General features: G+C 42.2%; 1 protein-coding gene across 1 annotated transcript in view; it reads left to right on the top strand.

The window, feature by feature from the left end:
- Nucleotides 1-15,879, top strand: part of VPS50 (VPS50 subunit of EARP/GARPII complex) — a 337,660-nt gene that overhangs the window by 42,694 nt on the left and 279,087 nt on the right. The window contains 1 exon segment of the mRNA XM_033931131.1: nucleotides 4,958-5,029. Coding sequence (XP_033787022.1) covers nucleotides 4,958-5,029 — 72 coding nt within the window.

The raw sequence follows: 15,879 nt of genomic DNA, 5'->3' as shown, positions 1-15,879 counted from the left end.
TCATTAGAGTAATAATTCATTAGAGTAATAATTCATTAGAGTAATAATGAATAATTCATTAGAGTAATAATTTTAAATAAAATGAACATAAAATGTGATACTACTCAAAGCTCAAAGTAGTATATTGTTTGATGAATTATTTTATTCTAGATTGCTATAGGGGCTAAATGATGTATATTATACAATGATCATTTGAATATTCAGGCCCGATTCTACAAAGTGCATCCCGATTGTAGGCAGCTATAGGTGTACTACAATTGTCTAATCAGCCAATTGGGAAGCACGTTTTCTCAATAAATGCTCCCCAGGCACCCCGCCTATATTGATGTGCCTCCGGGAGCCTAGGGAGGCCTTCAAGCCCACCCAAGCTCGCCTAAGGCTAGGCAGTGGCCTTAGGTGAACCTAGGCAGCCCTAAGTGTCTCCCTAGTAGAGCGAGAGACACTTACAATGTAGGCCAGCAAAATGCTGTCCTACATGGTAAGTAGACGCGGCTGCTATACTTAATCGCAGCAAGGGATCTCCTGCTATTCTTCCCTCTCCCCCCCTCAACGATCGCGGCAGGAGGGTACCCAAACCCTCCTGCCCACAGAACCCCACGATCGCCAGCAGGAAGGTGCTCAACCCTTTCTGCTGGTAGGCCCTGCCCCCGAAGATCGCTGGCAGGTAAGTACCCAACCCCTCTTACTGGACCCCCCAACGAACCCCATCAAAATACCCTGACCCCCCCTCTCCGGACCTCCCCCAACGAAACCCCCTATCCCAGAACCCCCCCTCGGGCTTACCCGCAAGTTGGCCGGACAGGTCCTCACACTGTCAGGCCAGCAGGCCTGCCTCTGTCCAAATGAGGCAGGCCTGCCCCTCCCCTGCCTAACTCACAGGATCCTAGGGCTGGATTGGCCCAGGCACCTAAGGCCCCTCCTGCTATAAAGTTTTGGCTTATGCAGATGATATTTTGTTTCATTTGAAAGATCCTGAATCAGCTATCCCTCATTTACTGGAATTGATTTGGCAAACTTTCTGGTTACAAAATAAATTGGAGCAAATCAGAGGTTCCTCCATTAAATGTGCATTGTGTAAAAGGTTTATTTGACCCATTCCCATTCCTTTGGAAGGAAGAGAGAATAAAAGATTTGGGTATAATGATTCAAAGAACATTGGAAGACACAATGACAGACAGTAAATGAAAAATCTTTATTGTTGAAGGTTAAAGAAATATGTGAGCATTGGAATCCATTACATCTTTCTTGGTGGGAGAGAGTCCAAACCATCAAAATGATGATCTTGTTTGTTATCAAATGAGTATATTGCCAGTTGATTTTCAAAATTTCTTTTATAAAAAAACTGAATGAGATTCTTCCATAATTCTTTGGCTTGGTACAACCTCTAGAATCGCTTTAGTATCTTTGCAAAAATCACAATTGGTAGGGTGGGGGGGGGGGGGAAGGGGATAAAATTTCCAAATTTCTACAGGTATCACCAAGCTTTTATTTTGCGTCAGGGTATGTATTGGATCCTTCCTGAACTCATGGAGAATCTGCCGGATTGGCTGATATTGGAAAGTCATTTTATGGCTCCATTATATCTTATCCTGACACTGATAAAGGAACCAATTAAGCTACTTTAAATGCTTTTAACCTAGAGTAGTGCTCAGACTCCAAAGATGGATTGTAAGAACTCAATATGGGGACAAGCCCCTGTAGAGATTCTTATGGTATCTATCATTGCACCATTTTGTGGTTAAAGGTAGTTTAAAGTATTGTTAAAGCCTTGTTCATGATTGAATTAGTCCATAAAGAAGCGTAATGTCCAATAGTAAATAAACTTCAAATTGATAATCTCAAAAATAGACTTAGCTTGAAAAATATCAACAGCAAGTGTTCAGCTGGGTCCTGACGCGTTTCGCCGCTATGGCTTCCTCAGAGAACCCGCTAAATAGCTGGAAAAGTTCAATGCTGTGAATATCCTGATTCAAAAAGTAGACGCGTTTCGCCGCTATGGCTTCCTCAGAGAACCCGCTAAATAGCTGGAAAAGTTCAATGCTGTGAATATCCTAAACATACAAAACACAGTGCATGAGGTTATAAAGCTGAAAATCCAAGTAAATAATCAATACCTATAAAACACTCACAGCACTACCGGCTGAGTACCTGATTCAAAAAGTAGTTTCATTATATCTTAACCATATTTTGAGTATCAAGCTTCCTTGAATATACAAGGACAATATTATTCTTCATGCCACCTGGAATACATTAAAATTTATTAATACTTTAACTCCTGATCCAGTACAACAATCTACATGTCAATCCCTATGGTTAAACTGTAGGGATGGAGGTCTGATAAGTTCTGATCCAGGGCATCAGAACACAGGCAAGGTCAGCACACAGGCAGTTCTGAACCAAGCCAGGTCGGCACACTGATCTAGGCCCTGTGTACGGATCTAGGCCCTGTGTGCGGATCTAGGCCCTGAGTAAGGCTTTGAGGCCCTGTGTAGAAGTATGAATTCTTTCTCTTTCCCTCTTGTAAAGCAAGGACAAAGGTTTGCACCTTGAGACAGAATGCTGAGGCATTCCCCCCTACCTTATGTCACAAGACTCTTGCCACATATTAACCTGACACAGGTTTACCCTTATCTTATCTCTTATCTTGTTTAAGCATCCTTTATATGGGCAACAATCAGACTTTGCCTGAGCAGGCCCTGACTTAAGGCTAATCAAGAGAGCTTAAGGAGCATGCATTATAACCTTTGGACTATCACATGCTATATAGTAAGATTTGAGACATATCAGAAATGTACACATTGGGAATCACTTTATTGTAACTGTTATTATGTATTCATATGTCACGTGAGATAGTAGCTTTGAGAAGTACATGAAATAAGTAAACAATGAATTACCTTGGTCTAATCCTCACTGTAAATGCATTATGAAATTATAACCTTGTAGAGCATTAGCTAAGTAATTAATGGAGCTATGATTCTCAATAAAAGGGGGAGAGACCATCCATTTAGAGTGCCTCCTCCCCGACTCTAAGACTGAGTGTGTGTGTTTCCTGTGTGAAATTCCTACATTAAACTCCAAGATACAAATCGACGAGTCTAAAATCCTCTGGAAACTTTGGTTGCAGGCAAGCATACGTACTTTAGGTGATGTGATTTCAAATAGGAAAAAGGTAAATTTATTACAACTGCAACAATCATTTGGCATATTAAAGTCTCAAGCTTATAAATGGTTGCAGTTGAAGCAGGTATCATATACACAACCTTAGGAAAAAATATATATTATTCACCGTTTAGGACCTCAGCGGTGCAAGCTGTGAGAGCAGTTCATTCACAGGATTATTTGCACTAAAGTCTTCATCGGTCTTGTTTTATATATATAGTTTTAAATATTTTTAAATCTTTAAGTTAGTTTTCAATTTATAGAAAAGATAGAAAGGTACTCATCTTTTAGAAAAGCATAGCAGGGGCTCTTCACCAACATAGGCTATGTTTCGCCCAGGGGGCTTTATCAAGGTATTTTCCCCTGACAAAAAAGAAAGAGAGTCACCATAAAATATCTGAGTCATATCACTTTCACCTCGAATTTATAGCTAACCCATATAGACAAATCTTAAAGCCTATACCAGTAGCTAAAAAACAAGTTGAAGCAGGCCATTCAGAAGGGGTTCCCTGACTTACAAATTTTAAAAAAATCAGTATAGCTTGCCAGGCCTATGTTTCCAGGCAGATTTTCAAGGACATCAAGCTGCCAAGTGATACAAATTAATATCTGAATATTTGGAAACCCCCCCCCCCCCTAAAACTAGCTTAAAAGACATTTGGAGTATAGAAACAAAGCAGCATATTTTTGCTACACAATGGCCACGGATTTGGACTTAGAGGATGAGATGTAGAGCATCAGCATCTATGAGACAAACTTTTTTTTTTTTTTTTTTGTTATATAGAATTTTTTGGACCCCAGCTCATTTACAAAAGTTGGATAATTCAAAGTCTAATAGATGCTGGAATAGTCATCTTGAAATAGGGACACTGGATCATTTGTTGTTTTACTATCCCTTGATACTCAATTTCTGGAAATCAATATGGGGAAAGATTAATATGATACTCTGTGTTTCTATGCCATTGACATATGGGGTGGTTTTTTTGGAACGTTATTGAGGCCTAAGAATCCAATTGACAAATATAAAAGCAGACTTCTGTTGGTTATGATGGGGGTTGCTATACAAATGATAACCAGGAACTGGAAAAATTATGACAGGTTAAACCTTTCCTTTTGGTGGGAAACATTGTGCTTATATTACAGGTATGAGAGAATGAATGCCGCTACCGCCTCCTTTTGAGCAAGCGGTAGATTTTCAGCTAGCGCGTGCTAAAACATTTAGCGCACCTTTGTAAAAGGAGCCCTTAGTCCAGTGGCTTTAGATAACTCATTGGTAATATATACCCCCAGGTATCTAAGTCTGTGTGCCACCTTCTGTAAAGGAAATGGGGTTGTCCAATCCTCATAACTGTACCCATTAAAGGACAAAGCTTCGGATTTCTCTAAGTTCAGCTCAAAGCCTGACACCCTCCCATTTTGACCTTCAGGGCTGGGTCAATGATAATAAAATATTATCCGCAAACACCAAACAATGCACCTCATCCCTCCTCATCCTCTCTAATCCTCTGCAACAAGGGCTCTAGAGATAGAATAAACAATAATGGGGAAAGGGGACAACACTGTCAGGTACCTCTCTCCACTGAAAAATATTCAGACACCTGTCCATTAGCCAAGACTGCTGAACAAGGGTGGGCATATAAGATATTTGCTTGTTTTTTACATAATGTTTTTGTAACATTTGATTTTCGTTGTGAAAGTTGAGCATGGTTTTTCCGAATGCTGGTAGATGTAGTGGTTAATTTGTAAGTACCAAATAGAATATTTATATTTTTGACTCTGGCTTTCTTTCCATATGCAGAAGCTCCCGCCTGTTCTTAGTCTTCAAGAACTGGAACAGTATAGAGACAGACTAAAGCAACAACAAGCTGCTGTACGTATAATCTCTCATGTTAATTTGGATTCTTTGAAGGGCATAGTATCTTTTCTATTTAGACAAAATAAGGATGCCCCAAAGATGATAGGGCACATATTCTTCTGATGTCTCACAAGTTCATATTGCAGATATCATGTTAACCCAGAATACAGGAATTATGAAAATATGTGAATTTTAAAGATAATTAAACTGGGTTTATCTGATGGCATGATAAGCTATGACAGTACTTCTCAACATAGTCCTTGGGAAATACCCAGCCAGTTGGGTTTTCAGGATATCCACAATAAATATGTATGAGGTACATTTGCATACATTGCCGCCTTAATATGCAATTCTGTATCATGCATATTCACTTTATGTATCCTAAAAACCTGACTGGCTGGGTGTGCCCTTAAGATAGGGTCGAGGAATGCTGATATGTAAAGAGGAGAAACACTGAAGGATGTTATATAATTTTTGTTTTGCCAGCAAGCAATCAAACTTCTTATTCACGAGTAGCACAGCAAACCACTCTTCAGAAGATTAGGCCTCTTTGAGTATTTTTGGTTAAAAAGATTTGCTTACCTTGACACATTTTAATGATATCATATCTGGACTACTGCAGTGCTCTGTACAATGACTTGCCTTTAGCTTAAGACTGTAAATAGTTCATTAGGTTTATCCATTCTCTCAAATACTATTATTATCAGGTTGTGCCGCTCTTCATTGATAGTCACCAGTTGCTTGTTAACCTGAAGAGTAAAATTCAAGTTATGTCTGAGTGATAAACTCCTGACAGCTAATCTTGCTATTCAGTTGTGGAACTCTTTAATACCAAGATGTCAAAAGATAGCTTGCTAACAATTCCTCCTGTATCCTGTGTGGCTCATAATAAAAAAATATAAACATCCAAAAAGCGTCCTAAATCAGTACTTGGATGTCTTAATTGCCAGGTCTTCCAAGTGTCAATAATCAAAACCGCCTTTCTGGATCTCTAGTGAGGTGTCCCAGTCTCTGTGTCCCCAGAGCTTGAGATGGGCATGGTGGAGGTGTGTTATGGGCGGGCTTTGAGCATGCCAAAGGGTGGGTTAGACTTGGAAGTCTTGCAATGATAATTGAACGTTTTGCAAGGCGTCTTGGGATTAGATCTACTTTAGAAGCGTCTGAGTGCCACAAAAGTGCCCAAACTGACTGGATGATCACTGTATGCACCAATGTAAACACTCCCACACTCCTCCAGTGCTCACTGACCCACTTCCACTACTCAAAAATGAGAACAAAAAGGTACATGCCTGTCTCTAAATAGCTTTAATCTGGAACCAGTAATTTATGTAGTTTTGTAACCAACCCGCTCAGCTAGATCGTGTAAACCAACAATAACTGGGTTGTTATATCAATATTTCAAGAGACTTAGTCGAAATACCTCAGCCCCACCACTCCACCGCAATAATAATTTCTAAAGCGGGAGATTTACGTGGTACTTCATCACTGGTAAATCGTCTCAAATCGCCGTAATTGTATTCATTTAAATATTTTATATTTTTAATTTTTAATTTTAATTTTTTACTTGTCAATAAATAGAGAGTTATAAAAGTGTATAAGATTGTATACTTAACATCTACACACAGCTAAACCTGGGAGTCCGACCCGACATGTTTCGCACTACATGTGCTGTCTCAAGGGTCTCCCTGTATAAAGATAAAAAACACCAACAACCTTAGGGCAGCAAGCGTGACATTTCTCTACACATCACCACCCCCCAAAAAAGTCTCAATGTATACATCACTACCCCCTCTCACACCAACTTACCGAGGTCGCCGCAGTCATCCGACTCGCAAGTATGAAGTCTGTGAAAGATGGCGGCGGCGTCCTCAGTACAAGTTTAAATATATTCCTTTAACATAACCACACCCCCCACAGAAACCTATTGGTCCGATCATCCTCCAATCAATGTACTCCAGTCAATCTCAGCATTCAGTCCCCGTGGCTCCACAGTATCCAGTGTAAAAATTAATCTCTGCTCAATCTCATTCAATCTCCGTACATCCTTCCTTCCCACCCTCCCTCCCCGTTATTCTCTCAACCACTCGCCACCTGAGTTGGTCCACCCTGGAGAAAACTGCTTTTCATACAGTGGACTGTAAGCGTACCTTGGCTTACTATTTACAAAGAATTAAGCCACACAGGACCTCACCTCAACTGTTCATCTCTTTTGACCCTAACAGGTTGAGCCTGCTTGTATCCAAGAGAACTATTTACACATGTTTAGCAGCCTTCATTTCCTTTTATTATGGTTGGGCTGCAGATTGAGGGATGTGTTAGAGCACACAAGTCCAAGCTATGGCAGTATCAGTGGCTTTTTTGCGTTCCACTACCATTGAAGATATTTGCAAAGCAGCTACGTGGTCATCAGTTCACACATTTACATCTCACTACTGTCTAGAATCCTATTCTAGATGAGATGGACATTTTGGCCAAGCAGTTTTACAGAATTTGTTTTCTTCCTAATGGCCAACTCTCCCATCATCCCATTCGGTAATCTAGGGAGTCCCACATGTGAGAATATTCTGCCTACTTGTCCAAGGATAAAGCATAGTTACATACCGTAACAGGTGTTATCCGGGGACAACAGACAGATATTCTCATATCCCTCCCACTTCCCTTGGTTGGCTTCTTAGCTTGTTTATGAAACTGAGGAACAGCAAGCCGACATAAGGCGGGAAGGCTCTTGTGCGTGTGTGGTGCGGGTAGTCTCGAAATTTCACGAAAGCTTAAAGTGACAATACACTTTAGCGCAGTCTGTACCAGGTTCTGTGAATGACATTGCCCATATGTGAGAATATCTGCATGCTGTTCCCGGATAACACTCGTTACGGTAAGTAACTATGCTTAATTGCACTATATAAACATAGCTTTACCTTATTTACTTTTAACTATATTTTCTGAGCTATATACCAGAAATATTTCTATCCAGAAGTATTGGTTTATTCACATAAGGTTTATTCACATAGTTATAGTAAATTTATTATGGTTCAGGAGATCTAATTTAGATTAAGTAAAGAAAAAGTATGGCTTGAATGTAATGAATAACAACAAAGTATTGTTTCACTTATTTACAGTATTTTAGTAATTAAAAATTGTGAAACACTTCATCAGTCATCTGGTGACCATCATTTGACTCTCTTTGTTTGTCTAAATGTTACCAATTTTGGGCTTCCTAAAAATTGAAGTGTCTCCATTAATTCTCCATCCTAGACTCCAGAAAAATAACATCCTTTTAAAAATTGCATGGGTGTTAGAACGAATAAAAAAGAAATATCAGCAAGCAGATGATCTGAGGGGTGAGTGGGTGGGTGGGGGGGACTTCCAGCGAGGAGAGACTGGCATCCCTCCTTCCGGTGATCTTTAGGGGGTAGGGTGGATTTCCGGCAGGAGGGACTGGGCATCCCTCCTTCTCACCGGGGGTTAGGGTGGATTTCCGGCAGGTGGGACTGGGCATCCCTCCTTCTCACCGGGGGGGTAGGGTGGACTTCCGTCAGGTGGGACTGGGCATCCCTCTTGCCGGGGGATGTCTTGGCGGGGGGGGTGTTCCAGTAGGAGGGAGTGGGCATCCCTAGTGCCAGGGTATTTATCTGGGGGGGGTTTCGATAGGAGGGCGTGGGCATCCCTCCTGCCGGGGGATATCTTGGGGGGGGGGAGGTTGGGGTGGCAGCAGGAGGAATTAAGCTTCCCTCCTGTTGGGGGATGTATTGGGATGGTAGCCGCAGAAGGAATTTGGCACTCCTCCTGCTGCGGACATTTGAGGGTGGGGGGGGGCTTCGGGGGTTCCGGCAGGAGAGAGTGAGCATCCCTCCTGTCAGTCATCTTCGCATGGGGGGGGTGGACGGGTTCCGTGCTGCAGCCGTTAAACTGTTTGCAGCAGGGAGATTCTCTTGCTGTGATCATCTCAACGGCAACGCGATTCTCTAACCGGCACCTGTGACATAGACGCCGGTTAGAAAATTGGGTTGGACAGACGCGGTTCTATATAGGATGCCCGGGTGTGATTTTCAGAAGCCGCTTAGACGGCTGCTGAGACCAAGCATCCTATACAGGATCTGGGCCAAACAGAAGTTTATAATAACTAAAGTTTAAAAAGTTAAAAACATATAATAGACATTAACATTAAATTCACAACTACAGTAGTATGGAAATAACACAAATACATATAACAAGGGAGAACAAAATAGAGATAGATAAACCCTGTATAGATGTTTGGGTCCATGACTGTGCTAATTGTCTGAGAAAGCTAATGAGAAAAAATATGTTCAAAGATTTTATTTGAAGCTAGCTAAGCTACAGTTTAGATGTAGGTAATGAGGCAAGGAATTCCACACGCCTAGAGCTTGATTTTAAAATAACAAATCTCTTGTAGAATCCAGTTTTGCCAAAGACAAAAAATGGTTTAACATGGTCAAATTGATTAGTCCCTATAATAATTATAATTATTTTAGATATTTTGCAGATGATTACTAGAATATCTTTGAGGCAGGTGCCTTTCTGCGTGACATCAATTCAGTCTCTAGTTTTCCCCGGAGCTGAGAAGCTGTATTTTTAGTTAGTCTCGGCTTGTCAAACTTTTGATATTTTGTGCCTTCCCAGTAGAATATTTGGGTAGACCAAGAAATAAAGAATTTTCACAATCTACTTAGGACAAGCCATGAACCAGTTTATGAAATGATGATTTATTAGTCAGAGGTTGTAGTGATCTTGTAAACTGCAAATGCAAAAACTTTCTGGACTACAAATGAGATTTATGGCTCAAATGATAGTTTAGGGTCTAGTGCAGACATGGGCAACTCCAGTCCTCAAGGGCTAGAATCCAATTGGTTTTTCAGGATTTCCCTAATGAATATGCATGAGATTTATTTGCATGCACAGCTTTCAATGCATATTCATTAGGAAATCCTGAAAACCCGATTGGACCAGAGTTGCTCATGTCTGGTCTAGTGCAATTCCTAATATCTTAATAATTAACTCTTATTTTTAAGGTGTGGCCTAGTATTTGAGGTGCCACATCTGGAATAGAAAGGTTACAGGTTATCCAAATAACTTTGGATTTTGTGGGGTTAGCTTCAAACGATGATTCTCTAGTTGCTCAGAGTTAAATGGTAACAGATCTGGATTAATAGGGTCTGTATTAGTGCTGCCTGATTCAGCAAAAAAAATTTGATTCGATTCAGCCTACTGAATTGGTTTTTCGATTCGATTCTCCTGCCCAATTGGGTGTTTTTTTCAAACATCCTGGTGGGTTTATTTTATAGCCTCTTCACCCCCTTTGCCTTCTCCTAACCACACCGGCGCTGTGGTGTAAACTAAATAAACAAACAAAAAAGACTTTTCCTCTTTCTTTTAAATCCTAGCTCACGTTTGTGGTCTAACACCAGCTCTGGCAGGATACACGTTTCAAATCTGACATATTGTAGTTACAAAATGGAAAATAAAATTAGTTTTTCTACCTTTTGTTGTCTGGTCATTATTCAAATCTTGTTGGTACCAGTCCCTGGTTGCCTTCTGATAACTTGCTTGCCAGGGTCTAATTCATTCTCTGTTCTAACCATCCATCTGCCTTTTCTGTCCTCCCCTTCCGTTTCCCTTCCCTCCTCCGGAGTTCTGGCATCTTTTTTTTTTTTTTTCGTCTCCATCCACAGATCCACATTTTCTTAACTACCCTTTCATCCAGCATCTCTCCCTCCTTCCCCACCACCCCAGGGTCCACCATCTCTCCCTTTCTTTTCCCAACTACCCTCCTATCCAGTATCTCTATCCCCCCTCCACACCATCCCTTGTGTCCAACTTTTCTCCCTTTCTGTTCCTTCCCTCCCTTAATCCCATTGTCCATCATCTATCTCCCTCTCCTCTATTTTTAGACCCATTATTTCTTCCACCCCCCCAAAGTCTGGCATATGCACATCTCTTTGAACCCCTCTTCCCTCCCTCGTGTACTTCTATACCAGGGCCCCCCTCCCCTGAAGGTCTGTCCCCCTGCACCTCCCCCCTGAAAGCCTGTCCCCCCCCCCCTTGAAGGCCTGCCTGTCCTCCCTGAGGGTCTATGCCACCATCCCTGGCCTGTCCCACCCCCTGAAGGCCTGCCCCTCCGGCCTGCCTGTCCCCCCTTTGAAGGCCTGCCCCCCCTTAAAGGCTTGTTCCCCGTTAAAGGCCTGTTCACCCCTTGAAGGCCTGCACCCCCTAAGGCCTGTCCCACCCCCTGAAGGACTTCCCCCCGAAGGACTGCACCCCCCAGGTGAGCAAGGGACATTTGACGCCGGCGCACTCATAAGCTCGAGGTGTGAAAAATAATAAAAAACATGCAAATTGACGCTAAATGCAAAGGTTTTGTTACCAAAATATAATTATTGTTTTTATTTGTTCAATCATGACACCAAAAGAATAAAGCATAATTGCGTTAGCCGTTGCATTAGCGGGAGAACATTATAGTTGCCAAAATGCTGGCCTTCTGATAACGTGCTCAGTTTAAGATCTCAAGTCACTCTATTATATACTTTTGGCTCAGTGTGACATCATCAGTTTGACAACCAATAAAATAACATGGGTGGTCTTAAAAGTTAGACAAAGAAAAAAGTTTCAGAAAATTACATTTGTTTGCTTACATTCATTTCTGAATATGTATTTACATTTTATAACATTTCCAATCAATATTCTTTTTATCCTTTCAAAAAAAGTATATTAAGAGAAATCTGCAAAAGTGCTGAAATGTTCTCAGCCCTCTCCATGAGCTGACAGTTTCAAATTTCATTGTCTTTACACAGAAGCCTTCCTAGAAAAGGAGGAGGAGGGGCTGGCTTCCCCCTCTCTATGCTAGAGACTGATAATTTACAGATGTTGTGCCCTTTGAATTTCTTTAGGTTGCAAATATATATAATATGTTTTTTCAAAACCCATTCTTTTGTTCAATACACAGCCATACAATCATTCTAGGGGCCCCCATTCATTCATAATTTTCATTCATATCTCGGCCATTCATATTCAATGCATTTTATATCTTAGTTTAGGACACGTTATCTTCCTAGCCAGCCTAAAGCACATCTGGTATCAATTAACACCACGATGCTGAGAGTGGGAAAAACTCTGAACAAAGACTTGACAGAAAGTCAATGGAGTCCATGCACATCCCGATTTCCTCCATGATCTAGCCCAGTGATTCCCAACCCTGTCCTGGAGGAACACCAGGCCAATCGGGTTTTCAGGCTAGCCCTAATGAATATGCATGAGAGAGATTTGCATATGATGGAAGTGATAGGCATGCAAATTTGCTTCATGCATATTCATTAGGGCTAGCCTGAAAACCCAATTGGCCTGGTGTTCCTCCAGGACAGGGTTGGGAACCACTGATCTAGCCTAACAGCAAAGTACATAAAAAGAATATTATTATGCTTTCCCTTATATTAATCTGTAGTGTGTTTTTCTGGCTTTAGCTTCATTCATATTCAGATTTTTATTCACCAGTTTGTCGTACGCTTCTATTGGGCGTGGCCTTAACTGACACATATGCTTGTATCTAACTAGAGTTACCCAGAATCATACGCAAAGAAGGCACTTAATACTGCACTATCATGTTCTGATATCCATTCCACTACCGTCCCATAAACATCACCCCCTACTGGCCACGAGCCACTACTGCTCACAGGCCTGCCTGTCCGCCCTTTGAAGGCCTGTTCCCCATTAAAGGCCTGTTCACCCCTTGAAGGCCTGCACCCCCCCGAGGCCTATCCCACTCCCTGAAGGACTGGACCCCCGAAGGACTGCCCCCCCTCAAAAGACAGCGCACCCCCCGGGAAGGCCTCCCTGAACCGTTTACCTTACAGCTTCAGCCGAAGATCACGGTTACAGCTCTTTGCACTGCAGTGCAAAGAGCTGTTTCCTCTGCTGCGGTCCTGCTCCTCCTCTGACATCAGAGGAGGGGCGGGATCGCAGCAGAGGTAACAGCTCAAAGCACTACAGTGCAAAGAGCTGTAACCGCGATCTTTGGCTGAAGCTGTAAGGTAAACGGTTCGGGGAGGCCAGGGGGAACACGGAGGCCTTCCCGGGGGGGGGGGGGAGGGGTGCGCGCAGTCTTTCGGGGTGGGGGGAGGCCAGGAGGGATGCCGGAAGCAGCACTTCCCTACTGACCCTCTCTCCTCACCCTCTAAAACGGGTGCGGCCTGCTTTAGGGTGTGGGGGAGAGGGTCCGAATCGGGAAGCTGATTCGAATTGTGAATCGGGCAGCACTAGTCTGTATAAATAATTAGCTGTATATCATGCATTTAGAAATGTGCTGAAACACCAAGTTGTTGGGTAAGAAGGGTTAAGGGCCTTAAAAATAAATTGAATGATAAGGGAGATAACACTGATCCACATGTAGAAGAGAGTCATTAGTGTTATGAGAGACATTGAGTGATCAGAAAGAAATGACCTGAACCAATCCAAAGCAGTGCCTCTGAGCCAATCTCTTCCAAGTATGAAAATAGCAATTTATAGTCTAAACAAGGTGAAAAGCTGCCAACAAATCTAAAGATTTTCACCTGCTGACTGAAATCTTTAAACCAAAATTGTGGACATAAAAAATCATTGCTTAATTTGCCATGAATTGCCTTATACTTACAGTGTTTATACAATTGTTTAACAATCTGTACTGTTTGTAGGGATAATAAGCTATGCTGTGTTTTGCAGCTATTCTGTGATTTGTATTTATTGTTTATAAATTAGAATACTTTACTTTGTAATGAAATATCTTCCATTATGGATGATCATGTGTTGCAAACAATAATGCAGAGCAGCTTGAGTTTTTTAGATAGTTTCTTGACTAGTTGCATTGACTGACAGACGACAATCAAGAGGAATGATGAGAAGTAATGTTGATTGCTGTACTTACTGTTCTGTACATTCTTATATTGTAGTACAGCCAATTAATTTCACTGATATGGACTCTCAAAGAATCTTGACTTGTGAATCATCATCTCTTTTTTTTGGGCATACTTACATAAGCAGCTCTATGATGAGACAGTATGGAGAGTGAAGAAATAATTTTATAACAGAAAGATTGAAGAATTGCTCTCACAAACCAAAGTACTCTTCCACAGTGCATAAATTAACCAGCAGCAATATTACTAATAAATCCATTGTATGCCCTATCCCAGCCCAAACAATGGCAGTAGGCCTGTTAGAAAAAGTAGAAAAGATGACAGAAAGCCTCAAACAAATGCTATACCCACCAAGATTGCTTGATGCACTAATGCTATTACACATTAGTCTGAGATCAAAAAACTAAACCTTGCTCAAACCTCGAACATAATGAGCAGAGTAAGCTTGAACCTACTCTCACTTGCACTTGAACCTACTCCCACTTGCACTTCGTTTCTCCCCTGGTTAGAGGTTGCAAACTAAAAAAAATACCATGAACACCTTCTCTCACGTCAAGCAGATTTATGGGTAAAGATCTAGAACAACTGCTCTCGCCCACCACTTACGAGGTATTCAGGAAGCGCCTCAAAACTCACCTGTTCCTGAAGTATCTAGACAGCTGACCCGTTCCTCTCTTTCCCCTCTATAACGGTTCTCTTGCCCTATCCCCCTCTTGTTTTCCCATCCGTTAAGTTCTCTCAACTTGTACTTCAGTAATCTTTTGTAAACCGCATAGAACTTAACGGTATATAAACTGTTATTATTATTATAGTAATATGAAGAATTACATATCGCACACATTGAAGAAGCTCTTTTACAAACTGAGGATTGTGAGAACGCTGAAGAAAATGCTGTTGGACTGAAAACGTCAGACTAGTGAGCCAAAGTACCATAATACCATGCTTTGACTATTATAATGCGGTACTGATGGGTGTTCCTAAAAAATATGAAAGCACTGCAATCTACCCAAAACACTGTTACAATGGTTATTAGTGGGAATTTGAGATTTGAGCCCATAACACCAGTGCTACAATCTCTTCACTGGTTATCAATTGAATATTGAATTAGCTATAAAACCCTCTTGATTGTCTTCAAGGCCCTGACTGATAGGTTGTCTCCTGTCCTATCAACAATGTTACACACCCATCAACCTTCATGGGTGTTACGGTCATCAAGCTGTAACCTGTGATGAGCTTTGGACCTGCTTTTACTGCTTCACCACCGTGGAAGCTGCAGTGTTAGCACATGACCATTAAATTGGAAAATAAAAAATTGGCCATTTTCTAGCTGCAGTAGAAATTGCCTTAGCACATAGGAAAGGCCTTTGTAAGGGTACACTAAGGCAGTGTTTTTCAACCGCTGTTCCGCGGCACACTAGTGTGCCGCGAGATGTTGCCTGGTGTGCCGTACGGTCAGGGCCGCCATCAGGGCAGTACCACCAGTCTAGGGAGAAGGGCGGTCCGCCCCACGTGGACAGGAGAGAGCTGGACGGGGGACCCGTGGAGTTCAATACATCTCGAGCCGCGAGGCTCGTCTTCTATTCCTGCCTGCCCTGCAGCTAACATATAGCCGATCGCAAGCGTTCCCCGATGTCAGCGCTGACGTCGAAGGGAGGGCTTAAGCAAAGCCTGCCCTCCGACGTCACCGCTGACGTCGGAGAATACTTCCGTTCGGCTATTTGTGTGCGGCAGCGCAGGCAGGAAGCAGAAGACAAGCCTCGCGGTTGAGCTTCGTTTTGCTGAGAAAGTTGCAAAGATGGGCTGGGAGGCAAACACGGAACACAAAAGGGGGGAGGGAGTGCGTTTTGGACACAAGGCATGAACTTGGGAGAGAGGAAGGGAGGGAAAGAGATGCTGAGGTGGGGGAGGGAATGGGTTTTTGGACACAGAAGGCATGGACTTGGGAGAGAGGAAGGGAGGGAAAGAGAT

This window comes from Geotrypetes seraphini, chromosome 2 (assembly GCF_902459505.1).
Source record: "Geotrypetes seraphini chromosome 2, aGeoSer1.1, whole genome shotgun sequence".
Taxonomy (NCBI): domain Eukaryota; kingdom Metazoa; phylum Chordata; class Amphibia; order Gymnophiona; family Dermophiidae; genus Geotrypetes; species Geotrypetes seraphini.
This window is presented reverse-complemented; position numbering and strand designations above follow the sequence as displayed.